Source organism: Simochromis diagramma, unplaced genomic scaffold (assembly GCF_900408965.1).
Source record: "Simochromis diagramma unplaced genomic scaffold, fSimDia1.1 OVJJ01000343.1, whole genome shotgun sequence".
Lineage (NCBI taxonomy): Eukaryota > Metazoa > Chordata > Actinopteri > Cichliformes > Cichlidae > Simochromis > Simochromis diagramma.
This window is the reverse complement of record NW_024386831.1, coordinates 4,152,653-4,172,918: the sequence shown is the minus strand read 5'-3', so window position 1 is coordinate 4,172,918 and position 20,266 is coordinate 4,152,653. Positions and strand designations below refer to the sequence as shown.

The following is a 20,266-nucleotide window of genomic DNA, read 5'->3' as shown; positions in this document are numbered from 1 at the left end:
CAGTGATTTGAAGAGATCCTAAATACGTAGTGTAAACATCTGCATGCCATTTGTAAGCTTATGTCTTTAAATGTCCCATCATCCTGTCTAAAAGTCACATTTAATGAAGTGAGGCACAGGCAACGCAATGCACAAGCAACTAAAAGCATCTCCAAAGCTTTTTGCTTGGGATTTTTCAGCACTGACCATTTGTTTAATTGTATAATTGAAATACAGTACAGAAAAGTATCCCACCTTAGGTCTTGCATGGGCAGAAAAGTGCACAGCACAGCAGTTTGACTGGATTTGGGATGCAGTGAGGTGCGTGAGTTGATGTTAGACATAGACGTCCAACGTTGTTGGCCTAATTATCTAATAAAAGGGGCATAAATGCTTTGAAGTCCTAAGTGCAGTTGTCAGTTTCTTTGAAGGCAAATAGTAATTGTCATGTACACTACCTCACAAATCAAATCTTCTACACATGTTTCCTCCTCCCTGAAGTCAAAGCATGCGCTGCCCCTGGTCCACACACACACACACACACACACACACACACACACACACACACACACACACACACACACACACACACTCATGGAAACATACCACAACAACCTTTACAGCACCCTTGATCTGCTAGCTACACAGGAACTCCTGGATCCTTCTACCCTTTCATGCCCTGCTTCAGTCACCCACATCTGGAGTCAGTCAAAGTCTTGAGGTCCCCAGGGAAAGATTTTGGTGGCCCCCTAAAAAAAGAAAAGTCCTATTCTGTCACTTCCTTAAAGCCACAAGAGAATAAAAATGACCAGACACCCATCTTCAGAGATGCATGCACATGTCCTTAGAGCCCTTTAATGTTTAACTGAAAGCCAACAGCTAATCAGAAACTGGCATCTGTGCTCTTTGAGTGCATTTATATCATGATTTTCAAAAGATGGTTGTGACAAACACCTGGATGGTGAAACTGCTTCACATTTAGTATCCACAGAAAATACTTTCAAAGATTACCATATTGTTTCTTCCATATGCACGCAACTGGATATATACGTCTGTGTAAAGAGGTGTGTCACAGGGAGCGCATTCTTCTTTTAAGTGCTGATAAAGGCAGGTTTTCCATAACATGATTAAGTCTCCTTCAGGCTACAGATCTCTTCTTCCCAGTCATTTGAATAGTGAGCCGGCCCCTGTAGATGTTATCCCCCCCGAAGTTCAAACTCATGTTAAATGACTTCCTTCTTCCGGTGCAATCTTTTTGACTATGGTGTTGAAAACCAGGTGACTTGCCTTCAGGCAAGGCTTTATAAAGTCACATCCTGCATGCTGGATGAGATCCTGTAGCCTGGGTGTCTCAGACTTATGTCTAAGAGGTTTAACAGTTCGTGCCTCAGAGATTAGTTAGTGCTTACAATCAGGAAGATTCCCGCTCAAACTGTATGTTTCAAGCCAGTTTAGCAGCTACTTACTCCCCTTAAAAATGCAGTACTAGAAATGAAAGCTTCACGCAGAATGCTTAAATGAATACATAACTTTATTTAAATAAATGCTTTGTCATAACAAAAACAGACAAAGGTTAAAAGAGTACATAAATTACAAGTTGAATAAATATTACACAGTGATATTCACTTTAATAATTTGAGCTTTTTTGTCTTTTTTTTCTTATTTGTCTTATGTAGCTCCAAATACTGACCATTTTATTTCCTGCTATCCTCCTGCCACCGATGGGTCGATTTCACAAGCCAGTGAACACCAAATTACGAAACCCAATTGTATCGTCGCATTACATCCAAAAAGTGTTATGTATTCAGAAATAAAAGCTGTACTGTAGTTACTGTACTACTGAAGTATGTGAATTGAAATTCAAACCAAGTAGGAGATATGAAACCTGAGGAAGCTGCTACTCGCAAACAGGAATCCTGAATTCCAACCTGCAATTGAAATGAAAGAGATAACTGGAACGCTGATATTTGCCAAGTTCCAATTTCAGATATTTAAACTGATTGCAGTATTTCATTCCTCGGATTTCCACGACTCCCAGTTATTGTCCTGCTAACTGTATCTAATGTCATGCAATTGGTGACCCCACATCGGGGAAGTGGCTAGGCCCTGATCATGACCACTGCCCATGGCGCTCGCTCTCCCTCTTCGCTGTCTCCTCTGTCTCTATCTCAGCTGTCATCTCTGTGCAATAGGCCATGAAAACATCTCTAGCTGTGTTACTTTCAATCTACTTTTCCCTAAAAGATGCTGCTGTATTGGAGGTCCCAGGCATGGGCTTCACAGCCCCTGTCAACAAATATTACCTCAAAGCACCACCTCTGAAAGGTAAGCACAGGATAACACAACATTTAGCTTTTTTTACTTTTTGTTGTTCTTGCTGTTAAACTAACTTCATGATACCACATCTCAGGATGTTGCCGTGTGTCAATATCAATAGTGAGTAACTGAAATAAGTGCAAGCTGCTTATTTTCGAAAGTGGTAGCGGGGATTTGGTGTTGGAAGTGGGGCAAGGAGCCTTGACAATGTATTCCCAACTGGAAGCCATTTAGGATGCACACATCTGCAGAAGCATTAAAAAAAAGCCCTAAAACACGATTTACCTCCAAACATCCTTTGGCTTCCCCTCTCTGGCAATCATATACATTGGCATTCACATGAAGAAGCATGAATCTTAGCTTATTGGTTGTCAAAGAGAAGAAGGAGGTTTAACGGACTGCAGTTCCTCACACATCATTTTTGTCCAGAACTACCCCCAGGCGGAGATTACAAATGGATTTGCAACATATTATCGACACCATTTCAAAGGACCTACCACATTCACTGTTCTTCTCTTAATCAGAACCTCTATTGTCGTATCAAGTATCTGAAAATTGCCCCGCATGATATCCATGTCACTTTCACGTCAGTATTTAAATGTCTTTGCATATAGGAAGGCACTGTGACTTGCACACAGAGAGAGCGACTCTATTAAAGACCCTGTTATAACCTGTAACCTTTTTGTTTGGATCATGCCCCACTTAGATAAAGGTAGATAACCTCCGCATGGAGGCGTGTAAGCAGAAGGATTTCAGATTGTTAGCTTTTTTGACTTCCCTGTAGTTGACCTACAAGAATCCTTTGAAATTCTTTACAGGCTATTTTTCCCCCCAAGCACAATTACATTGTTCTCATACTTTGTTTCTACAGGAAAAACAAACATTCAGTAACTATATTTAAAAGTAATGTAATACACCATGGTTACACTGTAGTAGCAGTACTGAGGGGGAACCACTTGATAAAGAAACATGGCTCAAAAGTGGGTGGTCTTTACTTCACTGAAGGCAAAGAAAACAGCACAAACAAAACCATACAAAACTACACTTCACACAAATGGATCAGAGAAGCGGCCGGCCCGACTGGGAAGCTGGATTGCATGCACTCATGATCGGAGTCAGACTTGAGTCAGACTTAAGCTGAAAACGTTTAGTTCACCAGTAGAGCCAGCGGTGCTCTCTAAGCTCTGTGTCGCCCTGCATGGCAATGTCTGTTCAAATAGGCACAGTTGGCATATCAGGCTAGCTACATTGTCAAAGAGCCACATACATAGATTCATCTGTGATGGTCTACTTGCTTTTTTTTTGTTTTTTTTTTGTTTTACGCTTTTACATTAAGAGAAGGCCAGTCCCGATACCACTTCAAGCTCTAGCAATACTTGTGACAAAATCAGAAAAAAAACCAAAAAGAAAAAGGAAAAAAAAAGGACATTCTTTTTTGTAATAGGCTCACTCCGTCATATACCAACATACATACCACACATTCAAACTGTACACATGCACGCGTCCATGCACGCATCATTTTGTGATTTTTTTTTTACACATATCCAAGCAGGTTCCCCTATTCATAAGTGCTCTGACAGAACCCAGATAGAGTCAACTGTTACAGCATATCCCTATCTCTTCTTTGTTTTTTTCTTTTGGAGAACAGATAAAAACAAATTACTCTGGCCAATCGTCAGCTCCACAGTGGCATCATGTTCCACGGCCTAAAACTGATCTGTTTTCAATCAATAAGCCTGATGCTGTTTCTCTCTTTTTCTTCTTTACAATTGTTTTAATTTCACCTCACACAAACCCACAGCTTCTATAAAAATATATCCATTAGTTGCATATATTTTCATGGATCTGCAGCCAAGGGACCAGGCTCATAGAAGGGCGGTCCCGTGATCATAATAGTCAAAGGATCTAGTAAATCTTCTGGGACTTTCACCCTCATTTAGAGAAGAGTGCTTGGTCAACTGAAAAGAAAGGAAAAAAAATACAGGTGTCTTTTTTCAGCCTGTTGTTTTGCGATTGGATTTTTTTTTCTTCTTTTTTTAAGTTGAAAAAACAAATCTTGAAGTGAACGTAGGGCGGAGCATACAGGTGTGATTCAGAGAGGAGGCGTGGGCCCTGGGTCACGTGGTGGTTAAGGGTTGGGGGATGGGGGAGGTCAAAATGGCCCTCCCAGTTTCACTCATTGTTATTGCTGCTGCTCTCCAGGTCTTTACACTGAATATCACCTCCGCTGTAGTCTGTGCCGGGGAGCTGAACACCATACTTGTCAACACACCAGCAGATGCCTCGTTTGCGGCCACGAGATGGCTTGCACTGTGGAGAAGAAAACAGTGAGTTAATCCAGCAAGGTCCCATGTTAAAAGGCCTACATTTAAATGAGCTATTTTCCAACTATGTGATAACCACAAAGTGGGGATTTTTCTTAGTAACTCTGAATTATGGGGGAGAATTATATTTTAGCAAGGATAAACTGCATTTTTAGAGCTAGGGCTGCCTTGAGTTATTGGTGAATGATAGTTAGCTCTCTGCTAGCTTCCAGCACTGCTAATTGGAGTCACTGTATTTGACTTCTTTGGTTTAGGATGTTCATGTCCTTTGGAGCATTTTTCATGTTGTTCCATTTGAGAGGTCTGTGCACCGCTTTTTGTAAGTGAACTATTTGTTAGTTATTTAGCTCTAATTAACAGACATCTGTGTCTGTGTGGTAGAATGATGCAGTATTTGGAGGCAGCTTGCTAACCTGAACTTACCACTATCATCATAACAATGTTTATTTGCATTTCCTGGAGTGAATTCTCAAAGGGCTAAAGCTAACAGCTAGCAAGCAAGTCCACTGATTGCTGTCATTCCACTGAAATAACTATGTTTAATAACTATGAAATTATGCAGTTTATTGTTATGTTGGTCAAATGCTTGCTCAAAGGGTGGTGTGAGGCTATATAAGGTTTAAAGAATCAAGGCTCACCTGTTTGCGTTTGAAGAATCCTTTTCTGTCACAGTTGGGAAGGTACAAAGACAGCGCCATTACACGAGAAGTATCCTTCATTCCCTGAATGATCCCGTCCAGTTTTCTCCTGCATGGACCCTTTAGAGAAAAGCAGCACGGGATTATTAACCAAACAACTACCAGTTGTATACTGAGATATACACCGCAAAAAACCACATGAAACTTTGCACATGGAATACTTACAAATTCAGGCTCATGCTTGTCAATGGGCAGAGGAGAGTAATCAATGGTTGAGCCAATGATGCGCTGCTTGCCTTGCTTCCTCTTCTGCTCCTTGCGCACTGCAAGGACTTTTTTGCTGTTCACAATCTCTTTGGGATAGAGTGGTGGTGGTCTAACCCCGCCGGTACTCTGTGTGGTTCTGGTGTCCTCGTGTTCTCGGGACTCGCGATCTGCACCACAAAAAACAGCAACAACAGAAAGAGGTTACTTTTTTTTTAAATTACATTTTTATGCGCATCCAGCAAGTGTAACTGGAATTCTCTTAAGTTAAAGTGCCTTGATGCATGCTCAATCATTCAGGTAAGGAAATCCCAAAAAGCTGATTCTGTTCATCTGGACGTAGCATAATGTGCTCATCTCTTACGTTAAAGTTCAGAGAAGTAAGAAAATTTTGGGAGCCCAGTGGTAGCATTATTATTACTGGATTTTTTCGTTAAATAATCACAGAAATCTATTTTTAAATATAAAAATAAACTCTTTTAAATGCCTAATTTAGCTTTTATATGCTATACACAGTGAGCAAGAGAAAGAGAAGCAACTAAGTGTCAAACAAAGTTCCTTCTCACTTTTATCTCGTACTCATTTCTCATATCATTTCATGGTAGTTGTTTTGACTGGAACTTTAAACATTTCTGTGAAGGTAATGTCCTATCAAATGACATTAATAACATATTAATGTACAATATTAACAGTGACATGAGATTTGTTTTTGCAATGTTTAACAAACAGAAAAAAAAATCTTAGTTTAGGATGTTATTTTGCATTATTGTATAGTCATCTGCATAAATGATAAATCATGCCTGTCAGTCCTTTCCACATACAAACAATAACAGGTGGGTGCTTTTCCAAGAGTTTGTGCCAACTGTTGTTTAACATTTGTGTAGGGAGGAGAGAAGGCTGCAGCTCTGGCCAACAGCTGATGAACTCCTACTGGTAAGAGCTTAGTTTTAAATCATCTTTTCTCACCCAACCCCACTTATCAAAGGCCCTTTGCTCTATTTATAACTGGAAAAGTTTGAAATCCTGCATTCATGTTTGAGCTCAGGGCTATCTGCGAGGGAAAAAGACACAAAATATGTAGAAAAATATGCACAACATTTTTGCTCAACAGTCTACCAACAACACATCCTCTCATAAGTTTAAAAGTGAGACATGCCGGTCTTCACACATGAATCCAGACACACTGATATTTATGAGCATAAAGAGCTCTACTAATTGGGAAGCCTGGATCACGTGTTGCATGGAAAAAACTGCTAACATGTTATCTGGGCTAAACTGCAACCGGGCCTGAGGCCCCTGTGTGTAGTAACTTTATAGCGACGTGTCCCACATTAAACTGATTCAAATGTCAAGCTCAGGAAAATCCAGTTGCACCACGGAATCATATAAATGCTTGTACATTTGTGTCACACTGTATGCACTCCTTAGATGTAATTCCAGCTCCCCCAGGGGGCACTGTAGTCTCAGAGATCTGAAAGTCCCTTCTGACAGGATATTTACAGGTTGAGGTCCTTTATCCTTAACCCAAACCCTCCCCTCCCCCTATTCCTATCTTTGGGGCTCAGCCTCTTAAGCCTGGACCCCCAGCCAGAGGTTCTTTGAGGCCACAGAAACAAGCCCTCCACTTCCCCCCTCTTGGCTTAGCTGTACCATAAGTACTGAGTTATTGTGGGGACTTTGCCAGGCCCCAAATGGCTGAAGCCATGGTGCCAGTGGATGACCCTGGTTATATTTATCTGACAAGGAAACCCGCCGTGGTGCACGAGGCCAGGCGCACTGAACCAAAGAGGAATGCTGGCTGCAAACTATATGGCCAACTGCTGCTGGAAGACAAATCAACTTCCATACATGAATATGTTACTTATGAATATAACAATATGTTAGAAATGTGACTTAACAAGTTGCATGACTCTGACTGGCCTCTTGGTAGAGAGCCAGCCTGGAGAAAGGCGCTGAGACGTAACAAGGATACGAGCTCAGAGAAACTGATGTTCAAAGAGCCTGACACAGCATGAGTGTCTGGGAGTCTTTGGGAGGGGAGGGGGGGGGTGGGGGCTGGAGGCAGGGTGATTACCAGAATTGGGTCTTTGGCTTCTGCGCTGCACTGCCGTCTCTTTGAAATTAATCTCGCAACTCATGACTTGGCAGGCCTCAGTTTGTGTTTAGATATGTCCTTGTGTCTCCCCGCTCAGACTAAGGGGCTATTGCGTGCTATAAATAAACACGTCAAACAAGCATTCTCATGTACACCGTGCATGTGACCACTTTGGAAAACCTTTTTATTTCTGCTGTACAGTCTAATACTTTCTCAGGGCGCTTGATTAAAATGCCACATATCTGGCAATAAAATATCCTGGTGAAAATAAACGCTCTGTGTTTTTTTTTTTAAACGTGCATTCTTGTTTCATGTGTAATTTCATTGGGGCATATAAATGGTCGAAGTCGGTCGCTTTGAGAACATGCCTGTCTGGAGAGAATACGGTTAACAATGCGGGACAGATGAAGGTTTTCAAAAAATTCATGCAGCTTTCGAAAAGACAATGGTGCCTGACTTCCATGCTGGCGCTGAAAAAAAAAAAAATCACAAAAATCACAAAAATTCATCTTTTCTGATGTGGCCTCTTAGGCTCTGCCACAAAAACTCAGTTTTTCCATGCTAAGGGTACCCAGCTTGTAAAGGAGTCTTAGAGGGTCTGTGTTTAACTCCTGAAACTCGGCCAAGATGCTGGACGGGGGCCAAGTGAGCCAAGTCATGTGCATCTCTTCCATTCAGCCGAGCCCAAAGCCGTGCTGCTATCGCTTCTCCCTCTGCTCGAGCTAAAGATTTCATTAGGGCAAGAGGAGTGGAGTAGCCAAAGGAGGTGCACCTGATACTCCTCTGTTTAAAAATTAACATCTGCACACAATTATGCTTCATGAATATCCCAAGTTTCTTATGGGCACAAGTCCAAGAATGAAAGATAAGCTGCCCCTTCTTTTGATTTTTCTCTCCACTGGGTCTTTAAGACTGTAACAACATCGTTTAGAGAAAAAAAACAAAACAGGACAATGGATTCTCCCACCTTCCATTGGATTTCCCAACATTACACCACGTTTGTTACGTCTTGCCTTTGATAACGTCAGTCTGTGCCCTGCATCTGAAATTACATCTTTACAAGATGTAAGAGAGCGGTGAATAGAGGTGCTGTTTAATCTCATCTGGGGGTAGGACAAGATAATTGTGGGGATAAATGAGCCTAAGGGCATCTGTTATATAAAGCACAACGTTAGTAAGCCATCCCTCTGTGTCACACTGCCTCCGCTACTTAATATTTGAAAGCAAGGGCACGGCCCAATAACCCCGCAGTTTCTAGAGCAGAAAAGGAGGTGTGAACAAGCCAAGAGGGATTGTGGGAGTCGCTAAGGAGTGTGTGCAGCAGCGTAAAAGTTATCTGATGAGAAAAGGAAATGGGTCCAAATTATGGCAACGTTGCCAGTTGCAGAGCTCTTTTATGGCAAAAGAGTTTTCAGATAAAATGAAGAGTTTGTTTCAGTGGCAAAAAGTAATGAAATGGCACAAACAGCCATTTGGGTTTTGATTAAGAGATTTTGATCCAAACAGGCCAACAAGATACATCCTCTGCACATTACATGACAGATGCGCAGTGGTTTCTTGAGAAGGATTAAGAGACTGATGACTGAAAAAGGCTCACTTCCAAACCAGCTGGAACAGTGAGAAAATCTGGACTTTATCAAATATTCTGTCCAGTTTTTTTTATTATTTTTTTTACCACAAGTGCAAGTGAATTATGTTTTGACCTGCATGTCCTGTTGTTTCACTGGGATTTCTGTTGTTCGGCCTTGTGCACGCTCTCAATCAGCTTCTGAATATGCAGGAAATAACACTTCCCATGGTATTGTGCACGCAGAATATGTTCATTGCAATCAAAAAGTTTCCTGCTTTTCTGAATGCATGGTATAAATAGCAGCAAGAACAATTCAAGGATTATAAATTGCAAAACAGGGCCTATGAGAGGATGCAAAAGCTTTCAAAGAAGGAAATGCTGCTATAGGTAAGCAAACTTCCTGACCTGTTTACAGTTTCCGTGACGCTAAACGTTCAGTTTTATGTTGCAGAGCGTTCGAAAAGTAAATTATTAGAGTAAGGCGCATGGCTGCTCTACTCTACATTGCTAATTTTGGTCTGAGGTCTCATCCCATATCTGAATTTGGTTTTCAACAAGCCACATGGACAGACGCAACCTCTTTTTGGGTCACCATTACCACAACACAATTGCTGGGTGTGACGACGTTCTGACTCCCCAGTGGCAGAAGAAGCTATTTTGGCGAGCATCAAGCGCTGTAGAGTGGATGTACTGTATAGGGAGAACGAGGGGAGGAAAAGAAGTCCACAGTGGATGAGAAGCTAGCTGCTTCTTCAAATCAAAACTGCGAATCAGTCTTCGTACAGTTTAAAGAAATCACTACATGGCCGTTTAGGAGAATGGAGCCAAACTTTTTAGAAGTTTGTTGTACTGCTCACTTTAAATAGTCCTCTATAAGGACAATAATATGATTATTGGTCTAGAATGTAACCAGGTTGGAGTGGAGTGAGATTACAATATCCAGATCAGGCCTAAACACATGTGACATCATCATAAAATCCTGCACTACAGTGAGAGTTGATTTCTTTCACAACCGTTGCCACCGGCAGATTAGGTGTCAGTGACCGGTAAGCTGTACAAATACCACTGTAAAATTTTATTGGGAGAATTCAAGCAAGCATGCCAAAGAGGGTATTTGCTTGCCAGCAACAACTCCAGTGGTGTTGACTCTCATTCTGTACCTGGAAAAAAAAACAAAAAACTCAGTAGTATCAGTGTCTCATCCGAGAAATCACTTCGCTATCTTTTGCCACGAATTGCGAGCTTTTCAAGTGGTCATGTGATATCTTTGGAAAATGATCTTTCCAATAACTCTGCCTAGCACCTGCAGCACACGAGCTGCAGCATGGTAAGCTTTCACTGCACTGTCTCAGATGTTCAAGGTGAGATGGATGGAGAGCCGCATACAGTCTTTCCTTTGCCTGTCATGAAGCTGTGAGGCAGCTGGAGTCACTCGTGACCGGAGATATATCTAACGTGGCATGCCTTTATGCAACGTACACATTAGACAGAGTACGGTGGCTGGTTGTCATTAGTCTACAGTTGGAGAGAGTCAGCGTTTGCATCATTTTCTCAGCTGCAGCCGAATAACCCGCCGTGCCAGGGACGATGTGAACGTGGAAAAAGCAGATGGTAATGCTCATGAATTGAATAGCATTCTAAAATTATGCGACAACAAGTGTCACCGAGGCTGAAACTGTCTGGCAGCGGCTGAAAACTGCATCTACACACACATTAAGGACCCGGGCAAATGTAAAAGTATTAAAGTTGTCAGTAAAGGCAGCAGGTTTTCTGTTGCTAGGCTAATAAGGAGCATAGTATTTCTGTCCATGTGTAAGAAGAGTATTCTGGTTTTGGAACCACTCCCTAATCATCTTTTGTTTCTTGGCAAAGAGCAATCTGTTAAAACATAAGGCCTTTTCAGAAGCTTGAAGGACGGGAGGCCTGCTGCCATGAAGTCATATCTGTTGGCAAGCTTTCTGGAGTCTGATTCACTCACAGGGGGCTAACAAAGTCTAAGTGCCCCGGGAGCACATACCACCTCCTGTGCCTTACAATCCAAGCCACTCCTGGGATCACAGTGCAAGAGCAAAACATGAATTAATGCACTGCTGGGACATGAACCCAGACGCAGAGTGATGGCCAGGATTCTTGTTCTTTAAAAGGGAGGGGGGAGTGGGGGACTAGAGGATAGCAAAGATTCCTCCCCGCCATTGTTTGACTGTCCCAGTCAGTATTTAGTGGGCCGCAGCTCTCGTGGCCTCACGAGTGCGGTGGACACTTGAGCTCCTCCTCTCTGTGTCTCTGTGTTTGCCTTGCTCAGCTGGTACAGCGCGCAGACAGCTGCAACCCCACACGACAGGAAACCAGAAGCTCACCTCATGAGCTCCCGTCCGCAGAGCTGTTTGACAGAAGGCCCTTCAGAGGAAAGAGCGTGCCGGAGGCATTCTGCTGAATCATTGCGCTGTGACTGAGAGCCCTGCAATGAATGCACCGCCCGGGGCAGGAAAAGATGCTCCGGTTACCTCCGTGGACCAACACAGAAGCCAGGTTCTGCTTGTGTGTGTGTGTGTGCGTGCGTGTGTGTGTGTGTGTGTCGGCGCAAACCAAAGTGAGACAAAACTGCCTGAGGTGTCATCACATGCAATACACACCCAGAGACCCACACAGCCCCACCCAAGTATATGTGGCAGCAAATACACACAAACTTGGAAAACAAACACAAAGGACTACATCATTTCACATGCTGACTGAAGCTTTACCAAACCTGTGATTGCCTGAGTGTTTTGTAACGGCAGTCATAGATGGACCCATAGAAGAGAGATGAGGGGTTGCTCACAGGGTGGACATAACCTCATGACTCCATCAATAGTATAAATGAGCCCAGTCGAAGCCTATTTTACAGAGTGAGGCTTGTAGCCAAAACCTTTGTGGTTTCCACCTACTTATCTAGTTGTTGACAAGCTGCTAAAACTCTGAGTGAAGGTGGACCTGTCTGCTTCCCTCAGAAATATCTTAAATCATTCAAGACTGTTGGCCCAGCTCTCCTTCTCCCTCCCTCTCTCTCTCTTTCTGTCTATATCGGTCTTTCTCTCTTTTCTCTCACGCACGCAGATTTAGTGGTAATCCGACTCGAAACACCACCCATAGGGATAGCCTGCAGCCCCAAATCTGCCTAAATTCTGCTTTAAAGAGATCCAAAGTTTATAGAGTGGCAGCTCATTTTGTCTCATACAGTAGAAACCTTCGATCGATTTCACAGTTTAAGCAGTTGGACGGGAAAGGCGAAAAACAGAGAACAGCTCTGGCGTGTGGATGGAAAATCGAGGGCTTTGACAGACACTTGTTAGAGCTGGATGTTAAAGGAGGCTGAAGCATGAACCCTATTTTCATCTGAATATTACTTGCATAGAATAAACCAACATTCAGTCCACGGCCACCTTTCGTGCGTGCGCCAAGAGACGCGTAAAAACTGTTTCAAAAAGACTGTAAACCTGTAAATATTTTTAAGCGGGGACTGTCTGGATCATTGTCAACCACTTTCGGGTTTCGCTAAACCGCAGTCTGACAGCCACTGCCCCGCACTGCAGGCGCAGCTCAGCCGGGACACGCCATGTGCGTTCACCACAGCTAAGAGTCGATCCCGCAGCAGATTAACCGGCACCGGGCGACACGAGCGGAGTGTTTGTTCACGCCGTGTTATTATTGTGGAGATTCAGCCCTTTAAAACTTCTGTGTTACAGCTAGATGCTCAGCCTGACACCAGAAGGAGCGTGTGTGATCTGCGCAGAGAGCCGGAATGAGCTCCTACAGTCAGTTGATTCAAAGCGGTGGATAAAAGTTAATCAGATGCCACCTCAAACCATATGTCAAACAAACGCGCCGGTACCGGCTGCTCGCGCTCCAGGGCTCTGCGCTTCTTTTGCATGGCAGAGAACTATTTCGGGTGGTCTAAGTGAGGAGGGAAGAACTTGGGAAAAGGGGTTGAATTTCATTTAAGAGGGAGATTTTGCATTTAATAAAACAGAGCAGGCTACTGTGCTGCCTTTTGGTTGGTCCCTCAGGCTGCAGGAGCCTTTCTCAGATTAACACACGCTGGATCCCGGCGTGGGACAAGATGTCAACAAACACTGATAAACAAGGAGAGAGAACACCCAGGGGGTCCCGATGTAGACGAGAAGTTACATTTCTCACACATTTTAAACCCATGTTCGCTCCCAAGCATGCATTCAGTCACCCAGCAGTGAGCGTCTTACCTATGGGCGGGTGGGCAGGTTTGTATCCTTTCTCGTTGGTGCACAGTCCCCTGCCGTGGAGAAGGGCGTGCAGGGGTTTCTCCTCCCCGCTCCTCGGCAGGCAGCGGAGGCCCTGGGCGCACGTCCCGGTGTAAACGCCGCACGCCTGTCCCTCAGACAGTGCGCACGTTAGGCAGCAGCCGCAGCCCGGCTCTTTGACCAGCTGGCAGCCGACCGGCACCGGAGGACACATGGACAGCGCCTTCTGGTCACAAGGCTCGCACGGAACGTATGAGCCCAAGCACCCGGACAGCCCCAAGATAAATGTCACCAGGAGGCAAAAACTCAGAAACATTGTTGGCGTTCTCTTCAGCTATAGCTTAACCTCAATGCGAAGAGGAGGGGAAAAGTAGCTTGGTCTAATGAACACAATGCCTCAGTCAGATAATCCGATTTTTACAGTTAAAGCCAAGAGTCTTTATCCAAGAGTGTTGCTATCTATAAAAAACATTAATGGTAAGTTTTTTTTTGTGAACGCTGCAGAAGGACTTTAAAGGACCAATTAAAAGTACGTGCGCTATTTCCCCCCCCCCGAAATGTTGTCCTCTGCTGGAGCAAAGCAATTCTGCGCACAAAATCTCTTCCCCCGTCTGTTTGGACTCCGGTACTTTCTCCACTACAAGTTTCTTGAGCAGACTGATCAACTTGAGAGCAGCCTTGCCTTTTAAAAAACAGCCCAAACCCCTAACTATGAATACGCTAAACAGCAGGGAGGGGAGGCGCACTTGTTCCGCAGTTTGGCACGCGGCCAAACTTTTTTTTTTCAGGAGCAGGAGGATCGCTCTTTCACCCTGAAGGCTGAGCTGCTGCCGAGGTGCAAGAGGCAAAAGGCAACAGCAGCCCTCATCAAAGCATTTCAGCTAGTCGAAACCTGTAGGCTTCTGTACTGCCTATAGATTTTTTTTTTTTAAGTAGTTCACATTTGTGTAATAAATTCTCACACTAAAAAACGAAACAGGGAGACGGATATTTCAGCTGTTGATTCTCAGAAATAAACTCTGGGGAAAACCTCACACAAGATTTTTGGCGCCAAACAAAAAGGGGAAAATACGTAAAAAATAATGAGCTTTAAATTCATTCTAACTTGTGAACGTTTTATCCGAAAACTTTTGTTCAAGCCTCAAGGAAACATCGTTACCTTACGTTACATAACGATTCCCCGCGGTCATTAAAACGGGATCATCGGTAACCCCCTACTTGAGTCATAATGCTGTGTGTTTGCCACGGGGTTGGATGGAATATCGTCAATGCTGCGTGCAGGGTGGAAACCGGGAGAAGGTGCGTGATATCATTACTTAGGGCTATAAAACGGTTGGAACAGTAACATTTAGAAAATTTGCCGTTTTCCAATCCAGTTTTACCCCCCCGACACACACACACACACTCACGTTTAGATATCACTCACACTGATGTGCCACAGTGATACCTGCTCCACTCTAAAGCCTGCACCTGTTGCTTCTACTGGGCACCATTTGTGTTAGAAATATAGCCAGAAGGGAAACCCACCAATGTGCTACCTTTCTCTCTCTCTCTCTCTCTCTCTCCCTCTCTCTCTCTCACACACACACACACACACCCACACCCACACACACGCACACACACACGTGCGCGCACGCGCACACGCATAAGGAACCCAGAGTCATGTTTTCGAGAAAGAAGAGTCAGAGAGGGAAGGGGAAGATGTCACGAACTCTGGGTTTGAGGCTGACAACTGAAGTGTAGCCGGCTTCTATTATTTTATAGCCTGTATGCAGAACAGTGCCTGATTGCTTCAGCGTGTGTGTCTGTGTGTGCGTGTCTACCACATATGCACTCTCGATCACACACTCGGGGCTGTTATTCCCATCTCTGCAGCTTTTAGGACAGATTTTCTTTCTTTCTTCACTACCAGCAGAGAGTCAGGAAGCCGTGTCGATTTTCCTTCCCATATTCACTCACCGCTTGATAAACTGGCCCACAATCATTTCCTAAACGTGGCTATCGGTTTATCTCATCCTGCTCCTGCAGGCTGAGGATCCACGGAGGTGATTTGTTGTTTAGGTGTTGAACACTAGAAGGCGCTGTTAGCAGTCACAAACTCCACAGGAGCTCCCTGATAACGTTTGTGCTTTTGAAATCTCTATTTGCACATAACTGAAATCATGTCTTTGTTCCAAAGGCACAGAGTATGTGGTGCTATGGTATTAGTGCATATGAATCTAAAACAAAAAAGACTACATCAATATTTATTTGTAGCCAATTCTTAGAATTTGTGCCTGGATTACATAATCTCACTTGCATGAAGCTGGATCCACACGGGCACCTCGTTTTCTCTCTAATCGCTGTGGTACGTGTGATGTGTTTGCACCTCATAGTTAGTGTTGCACACGTTTAGTGTTTTCTTTGCTTCATTTCAGCCGTGATTGTTTCAAACTTGGTTTACAGAAGATGTTGAAAGCTTTCATAACCACTGTTTTCCCCCATGGCTTTTTCTCTGGTTTCCCTTACATGCCTCCATCAGTGTTATCGCCCTCACATCTCTTGCTTTCAACCATACACATCTGAAAACGGAGTGAGCTTTTTTTTCTGTCAGAGTTTGACACAAAGAAATAAAAGCGGGGGGGAAAAGGTGGTCACAAAGGACTCCAGAAGCCACAGAAAACTGCACAGGGTGAACTGTGATGGTTAAATGTCTCAGTAGTCAGCTCCAGGGCGAAGAGCTGCGGTGAGTCAGTGTTCCCTCCAAAACCAACAGGAGCGGCAAAACCCTGCAAGACATAAATCTGAGCTCCTTTAGTCAAACCAGAGCAGCGATAATGAGCTGGATTAAGATAGTAAAGCAGAGTGGATTAATGATGCATCCACTAAATCTCAGCTGGGCATGAGACGATGGATGAAGAGAGGATGACAAATTACAAAGAAAATATGCTCCCAAAACAAGCCCCAGTTAAGGCTGTACATTAACATATCATCACTGCCGAGGGGACACGATGTTCCTGTTCTTTTTTCCTTATTTTGCTCTCATTCTTTTCTCAATGCAAATCCGGGTTCCCCAAAGATCTGTTCATGCATCAATCCATCTGTTACTCCCTCTGTCCCACCCTCCTCCTCTCCATGCATCATTCTGACTTAAAGGAACAATAACAAAGTTTGCACAAAGTGTGCAAACCCGTGACTAGATGTCTTCTTTGGGTGGTGGTGTGTTTTGAATGCCAGAGGACTCATCTGAGAGTTTCCCAGAGTGCATCTACACTGCTCAACTGCCAGCATTTTCTATTGCTCAGCACTGCAACTGCAGTCCAAGGGATCAAGCAGCATCTCAGAACATCTCAGCAACAGATGCTTAACGCTCTGCTCTCACAATTATTTTTTGTTCAGAGGCATTTCTGTTGGATCTCAAGTGAGCTTTAGGATTGATGAGTTAAAATTATACCCAACCCCCACTCCCATATTTTAAATAAGCATGTACTCATAAAGGTTGGTGTGTTTAATACATTTTCTTGGAGTCACTGAAATTGCTTTGAAAATCCTGCATGTGTTGCCATCTAGTGGTGGAATTATTCAAACCATAACTGTGATATGGTATTGTACAAAGCCACAGTTGAACCTTTTCGTTTCTTCCTAAGCACTTTAAGGATGCGGCATTCACACCTATGGCAGCTTCCTAATAACTAATTAACCTGACATGCATGTCTTTGGATTGCGGGAGGAAGCCGGACTACCTGGAAGAAAACCCACACAGGGAAATGGGAAAAGGTGCAAACTCCACACAGAAAGAAACTAGAAGGTTGGAATCCAGATCTGTGCTTCTAACTAAGACATCACTGCGCAGATGAAGGGCGTGACTGGACAACTTAACCCCACAGGGGTCAGTGCAACAACGATTTCAAATCTTTTAGTCTTTCTTGAACAATTTGCACCAAAACGAACTTTTAATTTCAGGCTGTGTGGATAATCAAAATGTGTTTTTTCAACGCAGCCTGTTACCCTCCTCCCCAACACAGCAACAAAACACTGAAACACTGTCTGAGCAGTTTTATACCTTAAGATTTTTCCTCATCTCCACATACGTTGTCCTCTGGGCCAGCTGATGCTGGCCCAAGCAAAAATCATTTCAAGACATGTTTCAGGCTTCACATGGCTCCCTCTGGGGCTCCAAAACGCTTTATGGAATATGTTAGACACATGCGGATGTGTCTGCCACAGACCGGTAAACACGTTTTGATGTGCGCAATTTTTGGATCAGCTGAGCTGTAACAAAGTTTACAACATATCAGTTACAGTTTTTCAAATTGTGTACTGTAACCACAGCACAGTTATGGCACTTTGTACAATGGTTTAATGGTTTTTGCACATGAAACCCTTTGACTAAGTTTCAAACAATGACAGTAAAAGAAAAGGAAACTTTTTGGGGACTTTCTATCTACATTACACAAGGCATAAAGTTATTCAGCTTTTTATGCCAACTGGCTTAATTTGCATGGTGCTTATATAAATTAAAGTACTGTCATTGTCAGCACTATGTGCCACGTTCAGCTTTTGTAGCGTACATGCACACAGTGTACATATCAAATGTTGCTTCTGCTTCTGTGAGTTTATGTATGTCTAATAGTGTGCGTATGCACATGTGCTCCAATTTTATGTTTATGTGCTCAAGTCGCTCTGGATATGCTGTAGACGGCGTGTGTGCGTGAGTCTTTGTGTGGGTAGGTGTATTTGTGTTTTATGTCTTTGCGTTCCCCTTAGATGGAAAATAACGAACAGCAGAGAACGCAGCTCGTAATTTTTCCTCTTCCACTTCATCAAGTCGGCACTTTACATATACACGCGAGGAGCGCGCGATACACAAACACTCTAGTGCACACAAACAGTTTCACTTCCAAGGACATACAGAAAGGTGTTGTTGTGTATATCTGTTGAGACCAGACAGCATGGCTCCAGGAATTAACCTGTTAGCATTGTCAGCATTTCAAACGTCCCGTCTGCACTGTGTCATTTAAACTGCTGAATAAAACTGGAGGCCGTTGAGTCAAAAATCAGTAGAAAAAAAGGAAAAAGACACAAGGATGCAGGGACGAAGAGAGCTTTCCATTTTGCTGAGCTCATTAGGAACTTTGATTTAAGGAATAATGGAGAAGGTTGGGTTTATTTTTTAGGAAAGCAATGGATTCTTATGCTATAGGGAGCCACTAAACCTATTTATTCCATTTGTCTGGGCTTCAGTTGTCTGGAACACTTTAATATCTTATTACCCATGAATGCTGCTCCAGTCTTTTCTTCTCTGTCAGGAATAAAAAAAATATTGACATTTTGGTGCCTGACTTTGGTCAAATTTTAATAAACCATATTGAATGTCAGCGCAAAATATGAGCTATTGACAGATCCAATACCAAAAAACTGATATCAATATCGGCCTTGAAGCATTTAAAACCATTTGGAAGATGACTGGAAAGAAAAGCTGGTGGTTTTAGCTGTATATATCCATTGGCTCAATGAAAGCAACATGCAGATAAATCTTAGCAATGTGGTTTATTTTTCTAAAAGCATCCACTCACTGGAAGTGTGGACAAAGCTTTTAATTCACCAAATAGTGAGAAATATTCAGCTCGTGGCCCCTTGGATCGCATCTCCCGATAGTTGACTGTGTTGCTATAGTGGCATTGTCAACAGCACGGTGAACTTTGGGACGATGATCGCCCCGCAGGTTTCCATTAACATCGAAACGCCTGGATGTGACCATGAGAGGACCTGCATGATCCTGTAACGTGAGTCGGTGCGAAGGCTTATCTGAGCGCTGTGATGGAAACTCTGCAGATCGAGATAAGCTGGTGGCGTAAAACCCTACACAAGTGGTACTCTTTTTATAGTCTATTAATGTATGGTTGGCCTACAGCATTTCCAAAACAAAACCCATTTAGAGACAGTCCTGCTTTAAGGACTGGTCTCGTGCCAAACCATTTGCTGGAAATGGCTAATCTGGGCTTTGTTAAAAGGTAATGTATTTGTGGATGGTTGAGAATGATTTACTTAAGGCTGCATTTCTCATTGCCACCTGCATATTCCCTATCATATTCCTCGTGCTTTTAACTGACAGGGCATCTTATGCAACCGACCTCACAAAAGATGTTTGTCTTTGTTGATATGTGTACGTGAATATGCGTGTTTGCATAAAGGCGGCAGGCCGGGTCAAAAGTGACTAATCAAGCTTACAAATATTTAAATTTTTTTTACATCAAGTACTCCTCGAGTATTCTTTAAACACTTTCAGACACTTTAGTTAGTCCGTACTTAGCCAATGCTCTCATGCAGAATGTCTCAGACTAAGATAAACATTAAAAATGCTTCGGCTATAAATTAAATGGAATTCCTTCACTGGCAACATTTCAAGCAAAAGCACAAACAGCTACATACAGAATAAAACAAAAAAGGCACATCCATCATCAGTGTTTGAGCAGTGCAAAGCTGAAGAGCTAAAGATAAAGATTTCACACTCACAGACTGACATTCCAGTTCACTGCACTATGGAACAGAGGTGTGTTTTATTAGAATAGCTAACAGCAAATGTCAGGGTGGAAATGGTGTATAAGCAGTGAATTGGATTTATATAAAAATGTCAATCTAATGAATCTAAAACCAACAGTCTAGGGAAAAAGAAAACTTTCCCAAGCAAGCTAAATGTCTGTCATTCATTTCAGGGGCTAAATCTAATGCCTAATACTTTCATCCAGGCCTCGCCAACAGCTCTGGGTAAAAGACCTGATATTGAGCAGCTCAGGTATGTGCCAACCTTTGGGTATGAATGGCATTTTGGATGTTAGGAGACATGT

The 20,266-nt window shown here is 43.1% G+C and overlaps 1 protein-coding gene across 1 annotated transcript; it reads right to left on the bottom strand.

The window, feature by feature from the left end:
• Positions 1–1,492: 1,492 nt before the first annotated feature.
• LOC120730944 (insulin-like growth factor-binding protein 5) lies at positions 1,493–14,112 on the bottom strand. Its single transcript, XM_040027567.1, has 4 exons — positions 13,422–14,112; positions 5,483–5,691; positions 5,258–5,377; positions 1,493–4,605 (listed from the first exon to the last, which is right to left on the bottom strand). The coding sequence occupies exons 1-4, from the start codon at positions 13,753–13,755 to the stop codon at positions 4,468–4,470; spliced, it is 801 nt and encodes a 266-aa protein (XP_039883501.1). The 5' UTR covers positions 13,756–14,112; the 3' UTR covers positions 1,493–4,467.
• Between the last annotated feature and the right edge of the window lie 6,154 nt (positions 14,113–20,266).